This window comes from Chiloscyllium punctatum, chromosome 4 (assembly GCF_047496795.1).
Source record: "Chiloscyllium punctatum isolate Juve2018m chromosome 4, sChiPun1.3, whole genome shotgun sequence".
Taxonomy (NCBI): Eukaryota; Metazoa; Chordata; class Chondrichthyes; order Orectolobiformes; family Hemiscylliidae; genus Chiloscyllium; species Chiloscyllium punctatum.
In genome coordinates, this window is record NC_092742.1 from 31017221 (window position 1) to 31034531 (window position 17311).

Here is a 17311-nt window from a genome sequence, read left to right on the forward strand (position 1 = left end):
ATTTTTGTTTCTGATCTATATTATTCGAAGATCTTTAGGGTTTTATGGTGTTTGTGAAATTCTGAAATAAGTGACGATTCGTTAATCAACTGTATTTTGAGTTTGTTTTTAATTTTAAGGGTTCGGAAAAACAAGTGCTGAATATAAACTATAAGAAGTTCTCGCCTGGCAGATGTTGTTTCAAGGAAAGATTCCTGTCCGTTACAGACACATGGTCACTACTGGATGGAGTTATTCGTAAATGGAGATTGCAACATTTGCACAAAGTACTTCACATACTGAGTTTAATTCAATAAAATTATATCGTCCATTACATTAACCACGCATCGACATTCAAGTCAAGTAACACACGAGTAAAGCCACTTGAACCTGGATTTTACACGCCGTTGGACGTCCCTTGAAACAATCCAGCCACATTTCGTTCCCATCTTGTCGCATTTCCAGCACCTGCTGTTCAGCTTTACTCTGGGCTCCGGGGGTGTGGGGGGGAGGAAGCCCTGAAACACTGATGCAGGTGTGGTCAGCATATGTGCCTCTCTTCCCGGAGCGGCCCTCTGTGTGTGGGTGAGTGTCGGCCTCTTTAATTTTTTTTTGGATTTCCTTTGTAACTGCTCCTTTATTCAGTTCGACAGTCTTGTGCAAAGCGCATGACCCCGCAGAGGTTAGTATTTTCCAGATAACGATGTTCGGAACTGGGGCAAACGTGTGTAATAAACAGTGCAGTGTGGTTTAAATTGCCCAGGAATGACCAAAAGATGGCTATCTAAACAAGCACCAATACACACGCGTAAACACACATTCTCTATCCAAATAAACGTGCTGGAAGATGTACACACACTGTCATCCACGCCCAAAGACGTAGCCACTCATAAATACAGGCAGTCATACACACTGTGTATGAAATACACACAAAGCAAACATACGTATATACAGGTTCATACGAAGTACATACAGAGACACAGACTAACATACAAGCATTCACACGGGAAATACACATATACAGACAGAGATACATTCAGATAGCACAGACTCATAAGCATGCAAACATGTACAGATGGTACAAAGTACAGTACATAGATGTGGAGGTGCCCGTGTTGGACTGGGATGGACAGGGTCAGAAGTCACACGACACTGCTTTCAGAGCAGCGATTTCAAATAAACCTGTTGGACTATAACCCGGTGTCCTGTCACTTCTGACAAAGTACATAGACACACAGATACGCTAACATACATATTCAAGGAATACACAGATATACGGCACACATATATATATATAGAGAGAGAGAGAGAGAGAGATACCACAGGCACACAAAAGCAGACATACGGAAAATACTCGCAAAGATGCGGACACACCATCCCAAAAACTGCTCGCTCAGTGGTGGAAGGGACTTGGTCAGAGATTGTAAACATTCCTGCATCCGCAGCCTTCCATACCTCCTGCGAAGTGGGAAGTCCACTCCCGCAGCGAAAATGTGCTGGGCTACAGTCAAAGAAAGCCATAGACGTTGTACAGGGGAGGAGGGACAGTGGGTTTCGTGGGGATGGGCTTCAAAACGACAGGTTTGTGAATTCTTTGTCCGTTCAAGGAGTCTTTGGAGTAAGCGTGGAGCTCGGCCGGCAGGTTGGCAGCTTTCCTCCAGATGCCCATGTCGGGACTGGCGGCATGCGGCAGTGCCATGTGGCTCTGGTACAGGCGGTGGTACTGAAGGGGACAGCAGGTACACAGGGTGACGGTGCGGGCCAGCGAGGCGAGCTGCAGCCTGAGCGGCTCCGCCCGCTCACACCGCGGTTCCTGCTTGGCCGCCGGCCCGGGGCTAACACCAGCGGGCGACCCGCCTCTCTCTCCGGGCGGCGGCGGAGGCGGGGGCGGCGGCGGCAGCAGCAGCAGCTCCCGGGGAGGCGGCAGGCTTTTCCCGGGCCTCGGCTCTTCCCAGAAGGAGGCGGGCAGCTGTCTTTTCCTCATGGGGACCTGACCGTGCCGGGCCGGCGGCAGAGGAAGCGGCAGCGGCGGCTCCCCGCTGTCTGCGGCTGCTGAAGCTCGGAGCTGGAGCACACAGGGCCGGCTTTGCTCGTCCGGCCCTCGCTTCGACCCGGAGTCCAGCAGCCGCCCGGAGTGACACCGCGGCATCCGCGTGTATTTCTGCGAGAAGCGCTTGAGCTGCTTCTGCAGGTATTTCCTGTGGTCCACCGAGCGCCGACAGGGGGCCGACTTGTCCAGCGCTGCCTTGATGTCGCTCGAAGCCAAGTTGACAAAGTTCAGCAGCGTTTTCACCTCGCTGTCCGCTGATGCCATCCTCAACCCTCACTTCAGAACACCAGTCACTATCTCCATGGCTCACACCACTGGAACCTTCCCCCCAGCCCGTATCCTCTCGCCTAAGACTGGAAGGAAAAGAAGCCAGGTTATTATTTTGTTGTATTGTGAAAATATACATTAAAATATGCTTTATGTGCATTCACAGCCGCTGAAGCAGTTCTTTGTACACGAAGAACAAACATTTCTTACTTGTACAGGACAACCTTTACATACATATGAGGCACCGAGAGGGTCTGATAACTTAACCGACCCTCATTATACTTTGGCGGAAAGACCTTACTTAAAATGTGGGTCTAGATCAGAGCGGTGCTGGAAAAGCACAGCAGGCCAGGCAGCACCCGAGGTGCAGGAAAATCGACGTTTCGGGCAAAAGCCCTTCATCAGGAATGGCCCTTCATCTAGAGGAATGCAACTTTTGCCCTGACTTAAAATGTGGTCTTTCCACATTATATTGACTGATGGAATATTAACCAGCACTGTTACTTGGGGAGGAGGTGGGAGTTCTATACTTCACCCAGTGTCAGGATGATGGCTAGACACCATCAAACAATGTCAACTCCTCTCTACCACTTCACTAATACTTTATTTACTGAGGGCCACACGCGACTGTGTTCAGAGATGTTCGTCTATTCGTGGTGTCAATTCCGGCAGCTACAGTATGTACTGACACGTGTTACAGCTAAAGTGATACTGCAATGCATGGTGACCAGCTCAACACAACGATTGCAAGCACCCAGACATCTCCAGAGACGCTGCAAGCAGCTTCGTTGGGAACTAAATGCCACCATACAAGACAGAACGCAATTTTAACTTCCGCCAGCATCCCGGTTACTCATAACCTCTCTATCCCACGCGCAGATGCCTGGTCTTACCACAAAATCTTCACATGTTCATCCTTCTCAAGGTCTCTGTTAAATACATTCCTGGTTGGAACCCGTTCTGTCCCAGTTTTATCCATTAGCCACAACACAGGCAGAATGCGCAACCTGGTTTGTATGCACAGTACCTGGACAATCACTTGGTCAATCTCCCAGCCCCTTCTTTAATTAATCTCGTTTACTCACCTTTGAGACCCGGCGGAGAACAAATCTTGAAATTTCGTTCTATTTCCTCACTGGAGTAAGCTGAATGAATATCAACGGCCTGTAGTTAAGGCCCTTCCAGACCAATCAGCAGCTCCTTCTGAACACAATGCATCCCAATCAGGCCCCGGGCTGGCTTGTTCCACATTCTTTTGTAACACAAATTGTTGTTATGGAAACACGAGAGAGAAGGCAAAAGCGAGCCAATAAGTACAATAATTATCAATGCAATTTTCCTAATCTCTCCCTCTCCTCCCTACCGCCCCCCCCCCCCCCCCATCCATCTCTTGCTATGAAACATGATGTGCGAATAATGTACAAAGACTCGGGAAAGTTTCTTGGTTTAAAAAAAAACTTAAGCTGTCTGGAAACTTGCAACGGGCATGCTTCAGTGCAGCAAGACAATGCTGGCTTTGCAAGTCTGCCTTGCCTACTTTTAACTGTTCTGTTAACGCTTTTTGGGGGGCTGATGTCAGAAGGAGAAGTAGGAGAGAGAAAAAAAAACCTGAAGAGATGTGCAGATATCCATGGATAGGGGGCTTGAGCGCTCAAGAATCTTGTCTTTATGTTTGCCTCCTCAATCGAGACACACAAAAGCTGAATTACCCATTCAAACCGCCCTGACAATGGAATCGAGTTGGATCGCACTCTTGCATTTGTAGTCAAACAGTTAGAGACTTAAATCGAGTCGTCATGATAGAGAAAGAGTTGGACAAAGCCCATAGAATATCCATCAGTAAACATTTTCCTATGTCATATTAGTGGGTCTCCATGGCTTCGCCCCGTCTAGAGACAATAGCACAAGTTTGCACACTCGACTACTGTCACCCTGCCAACGCATGCAACGGTCAAAAAAGGACAATCCATTGGAAACGATGAACTCTGTGGGGAAGGTAGGGCTGGAGTTTTTTTTTGAAAAGCGTGTGAAATGCTAATTGTTCTGCTTCCTTTCTTGATGAACTGGACCTTGCTCAGCATGTCCTTCCCACCTCTCCCTCAAGCAAGGTGGCTTTCCCGAGAGGGCTATTGACAGCATTTCACTCACTGTCCGGGAGGAGATGGCCTCAGGAGCCTCATGCAAGCTCCTCCCTCACCTGGGCTCAGACCGTTGGAGGTTCTGTATGGTCTGCGCTGCAGTCTATTGACTAACCTTGGTCCGTTAGCTTTAACACACGTAGCTGCCAGCCAAGGGCATTGGGCATGCATTTCCAATAAGTAGGGATATTGAATTTGACTTTTTTTGTTCTGAACATAGTTTATGATTAAACTGTCACTAAGATTTGCAATCTTGTGCCATTCAGATGCCTTGTTCCAGCGACAATGTGAATCTGGGCCAGTCAAAAATATACCTCCCGCTAGCCGAGAGGATGATGAACGCAGCTTTCAGCGCAATGTTCAGAATGAATTGGATCAGCATCTGGAGGGAAACAACCCGACAGCACCGCGGTAGGCGGGGGGTGGTAACGGGACTAGCTCAATAGGAGATTTCTTGGCCGGGTGACCGGGCCGGATGGCCACACTCTGCGCTCTTTCACAGGCTGTGATTCTACAATTCGCCGTTTTCCTAGGCCAAGTATTATCATCAACTTCGCTCTTGGCAAGTAGTAGCGAAAACACGTTTGAGGGTCAATACCTTGGAGCTTCTCTTAGCCCGAAAAAAGGAGATATTCATCTTCTGGATTTGACTATTTCGCCATCTCAGTAATATGTTCGTTTCAATACCATGTTGGAAAGGCTCCATTGCCGACACATGGACTGTTGATGAAACTGAATGCACACAGTAGTTCGAACAAACGCAGAGAATCCAGTTTATCACGTTATCGTTTATTCTGGATATTGTACACTCCTGATTTTAACCATTCCCCTATTGGCAGTTGTTCTTTTTAGATGCCAACGTCCTAACCTCTGCAATGTCTTTAAACTTTTCTGCCTCCCCTACCGTTTTTTGCTCCTTTATGGTTTCTTAAAATCTAATTCCTTGGGCAAACTGCAAATTGCCTGTATATGTGACAGGTAAATATTCAACTAGATCTAGGTGTCCTAGTGCACCCAGTGGTTGAAAGTGAGTGTGTGGTGCAACAGGGCAGTGAAGAAGGCAGATGGAATGTTGGCCTTCATAACAGGAGGCGTCAAATACAGGAATTTCCGCAATTATACAGGGTATATCTGAAATATTGTCAGGTTTGGTCTCTTTATCTGAGGAAGAATGTTCTTGCTATAGAGGGAGTGCAGCAAATGTTTACCAGATTGATTCCTGGGATGGCAGAACTGACATATGAGGTGAATTTGAGTTGGTTAGGTTTGTATTTGCTGGAATTTAGAAGAATGATGGGCACGGTGGCACAGTGGTTAGCACTGCTGCCTCACAGCACCAGAGACCCGGGTTCAATTCCCGCCTCAGGCAACTGTCTGTGTGGAGTTTGCACATTCTCCCCGTGTCTGCGTGGGTTTCCTCCGGGTGTTCCGGTTTCCTCCCACAGTCCAAAAATGTGCAGGTTAGGTAAATTGCCTGTAGTGTTAGATGAAGGGGTAATGTAGGGGTCTTCGGAGGGTCGGTGTGGACTTGGTGGGCTGAAGGGCCTATTTCTACACTATAAGTAATCTAATCTAATCAGTCTGAAGGAATGGGGGGGGTGGGGGGTGGATTTCATAGAAACCTATAAAGTTCTAACAGAATGAGAGGGAAGGATGTTCCTGGATGGTGGGAGAGTCCAGAACCAGGTGTCATTGTTGGAGGATAAGGGGTAAGTGGGATGAGGAGAAATTTCTTCAACTAGGGAATGGTAAGCCTATGGAATTCATTAACACAGAAAGTAGTTGAGGGCAAAATATTGTGACTTTGAGAGTAAGGTGGATATAGCTCTTGTGGCTAAAGGGATCAAGGGATATGGGGGGTGTGGGGGGAGTGTGAGATTAGGGTATTAAGCTTAATGATGAGCTATGATCAGATTGAATGGTGGAACAGACTCAAGGAAACTTTTGGTCACTTGTCTTAATATTTCCTTATGTGTCAAGTTCTGTATGATAATGTTCTGATGAAATGCTTTGGGATGCTTGCCAAGGGTGCTATATAAATGCAAGTTGTTATCATTGTGTTGGTGGATGGTTGAAGACAGTATTGGGAAGAGGTGACAACAATTCCAAAAGTTCTTCCTGCAACTTGGATATGAATGAGTCATTATATTTAGGCAAGCCACTAATTCAGTGTTCAGATAGAATTGCTGCATATCAAGTACCAGCAAATATGGATGTAATCTTAAACTTTTGAAGTGAAGAAATTCAAGTCTTTCCAAATAAATAATGCTATCAGCCTTTCAAACTAAAATGTCTACCTTACTTGTCCTTTAATGGAAACAAGCATTTTTATCAGATGACATGATTCATGCTTGAAAAGCAGTTATTTGACTAAATATTTGACGTATTTTGACTAATCTATCCCTGATTCCTATCAGGCCCTTGCATACCTAAGTACCACATATAAAAGCTGGCAGATATCTTGTACTGGAAGTATTAAAAGGTCACACAGCAGGCTGTTAATTTCCTATTTTCTTGTTTGTGTTTGTGGGGTCAGCAATTATAAACAATTTATAAACTGTCACTTTACCTTAAGGGGAGTCAGGAAATATTACTGGAAATGGACCACGCAAACAATCCTGAAGTGACATTCTCAGCAGCTCAGTTTGCAGCTGTACATTGACTAAATGTATCCCACTTTCTTCAGGGTCACTCTTAGGTTGGGTTGGCTGATGGCAGCCTGAGAGACGACTGGAGGCTTTTATCATCGCCTGCTCTTCCTTGTCCGTAACAATGTACAAGTGAAAAGAACAATTAAAAATAGGGCACTCCCAAAAGCCCCCCCACCCCCTGGCAGAAGAATTGCACTTTGAAGTAGTTGGAATAGAATGTAGAAGATAAATCATTTACAGCTGTGAATATGTCAAGTCAAGACAGCAGTGGCAAAAATTACTCCACATGTCAACTCAGCATGTGGATAGGGTCCAGCTGTGGACCACTTTTATTCCTGATATGTGCCTAGCTGTCAGGGTGTTGGGAACCATCAATATGCATCTCTTCAAAAGTCTAACTGAATATTCAGAATGAATGGAATTTTAGGGCCTAACTCCTTATATAGTAACAGTCCCATAGGACTCTGTGAAATTGTGTCAATCAAAGCTGAATGGACCTTGATTGATTAGCCTTAGATTGAACAAAATACATATTTTCGACATTATGTTTAGCAGCTTTAAATTTGTTTGGAGGTCTAATCAAACCACAATCTTTTAAGTTAAATCAATTAAAATTATAGTAAAGTGATGCTGTTCATTTGTTAATAGTACAAGCCCTAAATGATTTTAATGAGTGTGATTGGTATACAGCAAATATGTTATTGACATGTAGCACTTTTAATATTCAACATGTTTAAGTCATTTATAATGGTAATTCCAACTTGGTGTATTTTTTAATCCTCTTATTTATGAAAACATGTAACACTGCTTCCAATATTAATTTATGAATTTATTGTCAAAAGAACTGTTGGTAACATTATTTGTAATTCATCCTGTAGATAAACTTACTCTACTTTCTGAAATCATTTTGTTTATACTTAGAAGTTGTTCATGTAACTGACAAATACAAGACTAGGACATGGTTTGTGGGAGTGAGGAAGAATGGTTTTCTCTGATTGAAGGATGCAGAAAAATGTTCACTATATGAGACGTTCAGTTTTGAGACTTCAGATGACAAACATACAAAAGAAGAAATATGCACACTTTAATTTGTTTTCAATGACCTTGAACCACATTGCTTAATAGTTTAGGAGTTGTCACCAGTTTTTCTAAAGATTTTCCATGCTGTAATTTTTCGACAGGAAATTATTTTTCATGGTGTTGCCATAATAGTCACGTAAGATCATTGGGAACCAAATGTTTTAAGTTTTACAATGTATAAGATTCCATTTCCTTATATTTTACATACAATGAATTCCAAATAATTTGTTTCAAATTCCAAGGTAGTGTTTTATCAAACTTTGCAAAAGCAAACTTTCTAAAATTTTTCATGAATGAATTAGTTTATAACAATATGACCAATTGCTGAGATGTTATTTTTCAGATTCTTTTTATAGAACAATTTTTTGCGTATAAACATTGACAACTGTCATACACCTTATGTAGGAGCAATGCTCCGAATCCTTGTACTTTCAAATAAACCTGTTGGACTATCACCTGGAGTTGTGTGATTTTTTAAAAACATATTACATGTTGAAAGATAAGTGCCTGAGGTTATTTGCCTTCAGCAATTTTACTTTGAAATGTTCATGGAAAAAATCATAATATTAACAACATGTATTTTTTCTATTTGCTTGGATAAGATAACCTTTTGAGATTTCCAAACAGACAGTAACACTGGTTTATAATTTGCACCTTTAAAGAAAGAAATTTCTACTAAACAGTAATTTCCTACATTACACTCTGGGTCAAATCCTGGAATTCTCTCCCTAGTAACATTATGGGTCAATCTACAGCACATGGACAGCAGTGGTTCAAGAATGCAGTTCACTGCTACCTCCTCAAAGGCAACTAGGGATGGGCAATAAATGCAGGCCAGCCAGTGATGTACCATCCCTTTATTCATAAATGAACAGCATCAAATTACTATAGCTTGATTGATTTAACTTAAAAGATTGTGGTTTGATGATTACATCTCCAAACAAATTTAAAGCTGATAAACATAATGTTGAAAATGTTATTTTGTTAAATTTAACCCATCCTTTGAAAGAATGAAACACAAAACTCTTCAAAAATACTTCCTTGGTTGTAAGATGCTTTGGGATGTCCTGGGCTCGGGAAAAACTCTATGCAAATACAAGATATTTTTTCATTGGTTCATGGAGGAACATTTTAGAAGGTTTTTCTTAGAGATGTAGGCAATGGTAACCCTGAGAAAGTTTTGGGCTTTCTCCTTGGACTATTGGACTGTTGGAATTGGTGTGGCAATGTTGTTTCCAGACCTGAATTGAGTGGGATTTAGACCTAGTGACAATGCTGAATGGTGATTGACATCCATCATAAAAAGGTGTGACATCCATGATTCTGAAAGTTTGAAACTGACAAAATCTGTTCAGTTAGGCCACTGTGTCTTAAAGGTATATTACTGTATGACTTTACTGAAAATAAAAGCTCTATATGAATGCGACTTTTCATATTTACATGTAATAGATGATGGGGATGGAAAAAAAGAATATGCAAATGTTAGTTTTAATTAGTGCTGCGACAGAAGTTTAAAAATGACTAATCATTGGTTTGTTCAATAACATGCATTAAGCCAAATGTTTCCTAGAAGGAAATTTGGAATTGTTGATGTAAATATTATATTGCAAAAAGACCAGTATTGCATGCAACCTTAGCTGCAACTTCAGTCCTTTTTTAGTCAAATTATGGTGGAATTGTATAGATTAGTACCATGCTTACATACAGTTTAAATCAAAGCTAAAATTTGCACTTTATTTCCTCAGTTTTGCCTTTTTTATTATTCAACAATAAGGAGAAATATGTCCCTGTTCTCATGTAGGGGGCATAGCCACATGCTCATGGCTGCATGGTTCATAATGGAGAGAAACTTTAGGGTTCTTCAGTGCAGAGGGTTCTGGATGTCCTCATGAATAAATCAGAGAAAACTAGTCTGTAAGTACAGCAAGGAATAAGAAAGGGAAATGGAATTTTGGCATTTAATGCTAAGGAATAGAGTATAAAAGTAAGGAAGTGTTTCTGCAACTATTCAAGGCATTAGTGAGGCTGCACCTGGAATATTGTATACAGTTTGGTGCCTTTATTTGAGGAGGGATGTAGTTGCATTGGAGATATTTCAGAGGAGGTTCACTAGGCTGATTCCAGAGATGAGGGGTTTGCCTTATTCAGAGAAATTAAGCAGCTTAATCCTATATTGTTGTGCGTTTAGAAGAATGAGGAGATCTAATTGAAGTATTAAGGGAATTAACAAAGTAGATGTGACGAGAATGTTTCCTCTTATGGGGCAATCTAGAACGAGAGGTCATAATTTTCAGATAAGGTGTAACAGATTTAAAACAAAACTGTGGAGAAATTATTTCTCTCCAAAGAGTGATGCATCCCTGTGGAATCCACTACTCCAGAGTGAAGTGGATGCTGGGACAAGAGAAAATTTAAGAAGGAGATAGACAGATTTTTAATTAGTCACAGGTTTAAGAGTTACGGAGCATGGACAGTAAAGTGGAGTTAAAGCTAAGATGAGATCAGCCGTGCTCATATTGAATGGTGAAGGAGGTTCAAGGACCTGAATTGTCGACTCCTGCTCCTAGTTCTTCTGCTCCCTTTCTGAGTAGTGTATCTGGATACAGAAGAGTGCAAGAGAAATGATGTTCAAAAAGGAAGAATTAATATAGCATTATTTGATTTCTGCTTCAGTAAAGGACAGTACACTAGGTAATTCTCCCTTGTCAATTCTGGAAAAAGTAAAGGACTATTTATTTTAAGAAGAAAATGCTGGTTGATACGTACAGTTGAAGGTTTCTGTTTCAGTGGTGTTGATTAGGCCTCAGTGTTAGGTCCCCTGTAGTTTGTGGTATATATTAATGATTTAGGATTAAATTTGGAAGGCATGACTGGGGAACATGTAGATGACCCAAACATTGGCTGGGTATTTTGTAGTGAGGAAGATGGCTGTCACCTGCGGGAAGGTGTCAATACAGGTAGGTTGATTGAGTGGGTGTCAATACAGGTAGGTTGATTGAGTGGGCAGAAAAGTAGCACATGAAATTCAATCCAGAGAAGTGTAAGGTTATGCATTTGGAAGAGGACAGATAGACCATACAGAACCTCATCACCGCAGGAGATCTCCCACCCACAGCTTCCAACCTCATAGTCCTGGAACCCCGCACAGCCCGGTTCTACCTCCTTCCCAAGATCCACAAACCTGACCACCCTGGCCGACCCACTGTCTCAGCATGCTCCTGCCCCACTGAACTCATCTCTACCTACCTCGACACTGTCCTATCCCCCCTAGTCCAGGAACTCCCCACATACGTTCGAGATACCACCCATGCCCTCCACATCCTCCAAGACGTCCATTTCCCTGGCCCCCAATGCCTCGTCCTCACCGTGAATATCCAATCCCTCCACACCTCCATCCACCATGACCAGGGCCTCCAAGCCCTCCGTTTTTTCCTCTCCCGACGTCCCCAACAGTATCCTTCCACCAACACTGTCATTCGTTTGGCCAAACTGGTCCTCACCCTTAACAATTTCTCCTCCGAATCCTCCCACTTCCTCCAGACCAAAGGGGTAGCCATGGGCACACGTATGGGCCCCAGCTATGCCTGTCTCTTTGTTGGCTATGTAGAACAGTCGATCTTCCGTAATTACACCAGCACAACTCCCCACCTCTTCCTCCGCTACATTGATGACTGCATTGGCGCCACCTCTTGCTCCCGCGAGGAGGTTGAGCAATTCATCTACTTCACCAACACATTCCACCCTGACCTTAAATTTACCTGGACCATCTCTGACACCTCCCTCCCCTTCCTGGACCTCTCCATCTCCATTAATGACAATCGACTTGACACTGACATTTTTTACAAACCCACCGACTCCCACAGCTACCTGGATTACACCTCTTCCCACCCTACCTCTTGCAAAAATGCCATCCCATATTCCCAATTCCTTCGCCTCCGCTATATTTGCTCCCAGGAGGACCAGTTCCACCACAGAACACACCAGATGGCCTCCTTCTTTAGAGACTGCAATTTCCCTTCCCACGTGGTTAAAGATGCCCTCCAATGCATCTCGTCCACATCCCGCACCTCTGCTGTCAGACCCCACCCCTCCAACCGTAACAAGGACAGAACGCCCCTGGTGCTCACCTTCCACCCTACCAACCTTCACATAAACCAAATCATCCACCGACATTTCTGCCACCTCCAAAAGACCCCACCAACAGGGATATATTTCCCTCCCCACCCCTTTCCGTCTTCCACAAAGACCGTTCCCTCCGTGACTACCTGGTCAGGTCCACGCCCCCCTACACCCACCCTCCCATCCTGGCACCTTCCCCTGCCACCGCAGGAACTGCAAAACCTGTGCCCACACCTCCTCCCTCACCTCCATCCAAGGTCCTAAAGGAGACTTCCAAATCCATCAAAGTTTTACCTGCACACACATTAATATCATTTATTGTATCCGTTGCTCCCCATGCGGTGTCCTCTACACTGGGGAGACTGGGCGCCTCCGAGCAGAGCACTTTAGGGAATATCTCCAGGACACCCGCACTAATCAACCACACCACCCTGTGGCCCAAATTTCAACATCCCCTCCCACTCTGCCAAGGACATGGAGGTCCTGGGCTCCTTCACCGCCGCTCCCTCACCACCAGACGCCTGGAGGAAGAACGCCTCATCTTCTGCCTCGGAACACTTCAACCCCAGGGCATCAATGTGGACTTCAACAGTTTCCTCATTTCCCCTTTCCCCACCTCACCCTAGTTCCAAACTTCCAGCTCAGCACTGTCCCATGACTTGTCCTACCTGCCTATCTTCTTTTCCATCTATCCACTCCACCCTCCCCCCGCCCCCGACCTATCACCTTCATCCCCTCCCCCACTCACCTATTGTAATGTATGCTACTTTCTCCCCACCCCCACCCTCCTCTAGCTTATCTCTCCACCCTTCAGGCTCTCTCTCTTTATTCCTGATGAAGGTCTATTGTCCGAAACGTCGATTTTACTGCTAAACCTCGGATGCTGCCTGAACTGCTGTGCTCTTCCAGCACCACTAATCCAGAAAGCAAAGGAATACCCAATCAACAGGAGGGTATTGAGAGGACCAAAGAACGCATAACCACACATTAATGAAAGTGGTAAGCAGGTCGATAAAGTGGTAAAGAAAACTGTATGGGATACTTTCCTGCATTGTCTGAAATATTGAGTACAAGTACAGTTAAGTAATGTTCAATCTATATAAGAGACTTGTTAGGCCGCAACTGGAGTTTAATTTACAGCTCTGGTCACCACATTACAGGAAGAACATAATTGTTCGAGATAAAGTACAGTGATGATTAACAAAAATATTTCCCCGGCATAAATTGCAGATATGAGGAACGATTGGGTCAGCTGGGGTTGTTTTCCTCAGAACAGAGGAGGCTGAGGATGTACAAAATACTGAGGAACATGGATAGAGTAGACAGGAAATATTTGTTACCCCAAGCAGAAAGGTCTATCACAGGGATCACAGTATTTACGGTGTTTGGGAGAAGGATTAGAGGGGAATATGAGGAGTAACATTTCACCCAGAGGCTCATGGATATCTGGAATTCACTGCCCAATTTGGTGGTTGAGGTAGAAATTCTCAACTCATTTAAAGGAACCTTGATCTATCCCTGAAGTGCTGTATCTTGCAAAACTATGGACTGAGTGCGAATAAGTGGGATTAGATTGGTGACTATTTTATTCAGCCAGTCTGACATGTTGGGAAGAATGGCTGCTTTCTGTGTGTAACCTTTCCATGGTTCTTTGTTTTTTGTTGCACCTATTTGTGCTATCCTTGATTGTATGGCTAGTATTTGTACATCTTATTAATATCACATTGCTGTTTATAGTGGCATGTTGGCTACCTACATTACAACAGTGATTACATGGAAGTGATTACATGAGTGATTAAAGGCACTCATTGGTTATGAAACATTTGAAATATCTGATGGTTGTGATCGTTGCCATATGTAAATGCAAAGCTCTCTTTTTTTAATATCTAGGAAATAGTGGAAAACAGCTATGGGGAACGTGGCCATCCTGCAGTTTGCAAGAGTTCAGTTACAAAAACTTTGAATATAAAATAAGAATGAAACAGAATGTACAAACCTATGAATCAGGCGCAGGAGTATGCTATTGAGGAAGGTAGTGGCCTAGTAGTATTGTCATTGGACTGTTAACACAGAGACCCTGGTAATGTTCTAGGGACCGAGTTTCAAATCCTGCCATGGAAGATGGTGGAATTTAAATTCAGTGGAAGTCTGGAATTAGAAGTCTAACAATGACCATTAAACCATTGCTGATTGTCAGGAAAAACCCACCTGATTCACTAATGCCCTTTAGGGAAGGACATCTGTTGTGACTCCAGACCACAGCAATGTGGGTTGATTCTTAACTGCCCTCTGGGCAACAAATGCAGGCTTGGCCAGCGATGATGTCATCCTGTGAATGAAAAAAAAACCCTTGGAAACTGCTCTGCCATTTGAGTATCTGATTGTAACCTCAAATCCAAATTCCTGCCTGTCCCAATAACCTTTCAACCCTGTCTTTTAACAAGAGTCTATCTAACTCTACCTTTAAAATATTCAGCTTTTCAAGGAGAAATTTCCAATGAATCTCCGGGAGAAGATATTTTGCCTTCATCAGGAATTCCTGATGAAGGGCTTATGCTTGAAACGTCGATTCTCCTGTTCCTCGGATGCTGCCTGACCTGCTGTGCTTTTCCAGTTCCACACCTTTTGACTCTGACCTCCAGCATCTGCAGTCCTCACTTTTTCCAGGCCTCTGTCAGACCCATAACAATTGACACAGACAAAAAATGTAAGATTCAGCCCATAATCTATTTAGTCGGAAACTTTTCATGAAAATTTCAAAACCAAAGACCTCATCATCAAAGGGATGAATTTCAATTCCAAAAAATTTCTTGTTTTGTGTGGACGCAGGCCGTCATATTCCATCAAACTGGAGTTCCTTCCATTCAGTTACTCAATGTGATTTGATTTAGGTTGGTGGTTTTGATTCAATTAGTTCCACTAGGTCACTGATGTTTGCCAAATAATTGGAGTTTTTAAAAATATTCTCCCTTATATTGTCTTTCAACAATATGGTGGCTTTTCATGGGGGAAGAAGAGGTTAAACTTTAATTTTTTTTCCAAAAAAGAATTTGCAATGAACAATTTGAACTCAAAATTGCATGCTGGTTGTTGTATATTTTAAACAATGAATTATTTTTCTTACATGTATCAATCACAGAGAAAAATAGACATGCTCTTATTTACCTTGAAAGGAGGCATTTCACATAAAGTAGAATAAAGCTAAACTCCTATTGACAATCTGCAATGCACTTTTGAACATTAGTCATTTACTGTTTATCATGTGGCCACATAGCTTATATGGGGTTACATTGTTATTATGGGTTTCACTAACTAGACCCCTTTGCTCCCTCGAAGAAAACAAAAACAGAGCCAAAAGCAAGAAGATCCAACTCGCAGTGAGGGAGGTTCACCTAGCATGATGAATGGGTGAAACTTACAACATCTATTTACCCTTTACACAGCGACTGGTGTTAGCCACAATACATGATTCTCCATTAACTGATGATTAAGGCATTCCAAATAGGGATATATATCTGGAAGAATTTGGCCTAATTCAATCCAAGAGAACACACAATGCTGTGTGACTGGGCTTTTTTCCAGAGTATCCAGACAAGGCATACTACAAAGACAGGACAGCATCAAATCACTTCACACAAACAGAAACCGAGAGTTTAAAAAAAACAAGCTTTAAAAGTGGGAAAACAAGTAGATAATGATAAAAGTGATTCAGTAGTCACAGACATCTTTTATTGGGAGTATGTATTTTTAAATAGCTGCACGATAGTCTAATGTTATGTTTATTATTATTTTCACTGTATTTACACATAATGCATTGAACTTTAACCAAGGCAGTGCATGTGTTTAGAAGGTAGCAGTACCACAACACTAATGATGTTGAATATAATTCAGATTAAACCACCTATAGCTGCTGTGGTCCAATATATAAAAGTGAATGGCAGATAAAAAGATTCTGCATGACAATAGCTGCCTATAAAGGGCTGAAAGCCTAAAGTGTGTGAGAGCTCAGTGGTAGGACGAATGAATTAGGATCCTTAACGCTGACATGTAAAGATAATTCCAGTGCTCATCAGAATAAGATGCTTCAGTCCTGACTGACAGTACCATAAACGTCTCATTCATCAGCTTCAACAAACCTGTCACATCTGGATTCCAGTAATCTTAACTATTTTTCTGACAAATTGATGAGCTTTATGTTTAATACTCCTCTTTTTATAGAAAGAAGTGTAAGTGGCCAATACATGATGTGATGTACTTTGTTATCCAAATGTTTTGAGTCACATTTTGCTTAACTTGCAGTGAGCATCATTCAGATGGTTGATGAGGTACTCAAAGAGATAACATGTTTTATACAAATGAAGAAGGAAATAGTATAATCATAGATTAGTTGGTTAAGCCATAAATGGCAGAATTTCCATTAAGAAACAAAGTTACCATATTTCTACTCAGCATTGTTACTGTTCCACATTTCACCTTATTTTAATATCAATTCTGGTAATAGCATCTATCATGCAAAAGGTATCTCGGGGTTGGGGGGAGGAACATCCTTGGGCAAGTACGAGGTCATTGACTACAACCGAGTAGTATAGAAATGTCAGGAATAAGGGCAGAAGTAGGCCATTTGGTCCCTTCAGCCTTCTCAAATATTCAAGTAAATGATCACTTATCTTCTACATTGATGCCGTAATGCCCTCATTATCTCTTCGTGTCTTTAATATTTAGAAATCTAATAATTTTTGGCTTGAACATTGTCTTGCCTCATAGGAGTAGTGCACTGGGAATCAAGCCCCACTGTTCCTGGAGTAATCGCAGAAGTTAAGACATTTTATTAATGTAGGAAAAGTCCCCACTTCACTTGTCAGACAGAAAATATTGACTAGGTTTTCGTACTTAAGAAGAACTATTTATTACAAATTAATACATTCTAACTACAGGTAAACAATTGTGACTTGTCAGCAGATTTCTCCAGTAGTTAAAGTTTTAAACCCCTTCTAAACCTCCTCTGCACACACTTATGATTAGACACA

At 42.6% G+C, this 17311-nt stretch overlaps 1 protein-coding gene and 1 long non-coding RNA gene across 3 annotated transcripts; one reads left to right on the plus strand and one right to left on the minus strand.

Moving 5' to 3' along the window:
* Window positions 1–270: 270 nt before the first annotated feature.
* LOC140476148 (protein FAM181A-like) lies at window positions 271–14559 on the minus strand. 2 transcript variants are annotated; one of them, XM_072568289.1, is made up of 3 exons: window positions 14493–14559; window positions 3382–3548; window positions 271–2382 (listed from the first exon to the last, which is right to left on the minus strand). In XM_072568289.1, the coding sequence occupies exon 3, from the start codon at window positions 2291–2293 to the stop codon at window positions 1487–1489; it is 807 nt and encodes a 268-aa protein (XP_072424390.1). In that variant the 5' UTR covers window positions 2294–2382; window positions 3382–3548; window positions 14493–14559; the 3' UTR covers window positions 271–1486. The 2 variants fall into 2 exon arrangements, with proteins under 2 accessions (XP_072424390.1, XP_072424391.1); XM_072568290.1 differs by having other exon boundaries at window positions 3190–3548.
* LOC140476149 (uncharacterized) lies at window positions 3544–8620 on the plus strand. The gene is made up of 2 exons (XR_011960414.1): window positions 3544–4292; window positions 4701–8620. It is a non-coding gene; the product is annotated as an uncharacterized lncRNA (long non-coding RNA).
* Window positions 14560–17311: the final 2752 nt, after the last annotated feature.

Excerpts from the sequence above, each read along its gene's own strand:
- LOC140476148 (XM_072568289.1), bottom strand. The coding sequence starts at position 2,293 with ATGGCATCAGCGGACAGCGAGGTGAAAACGCTGCTGAACTTTGTCAAC.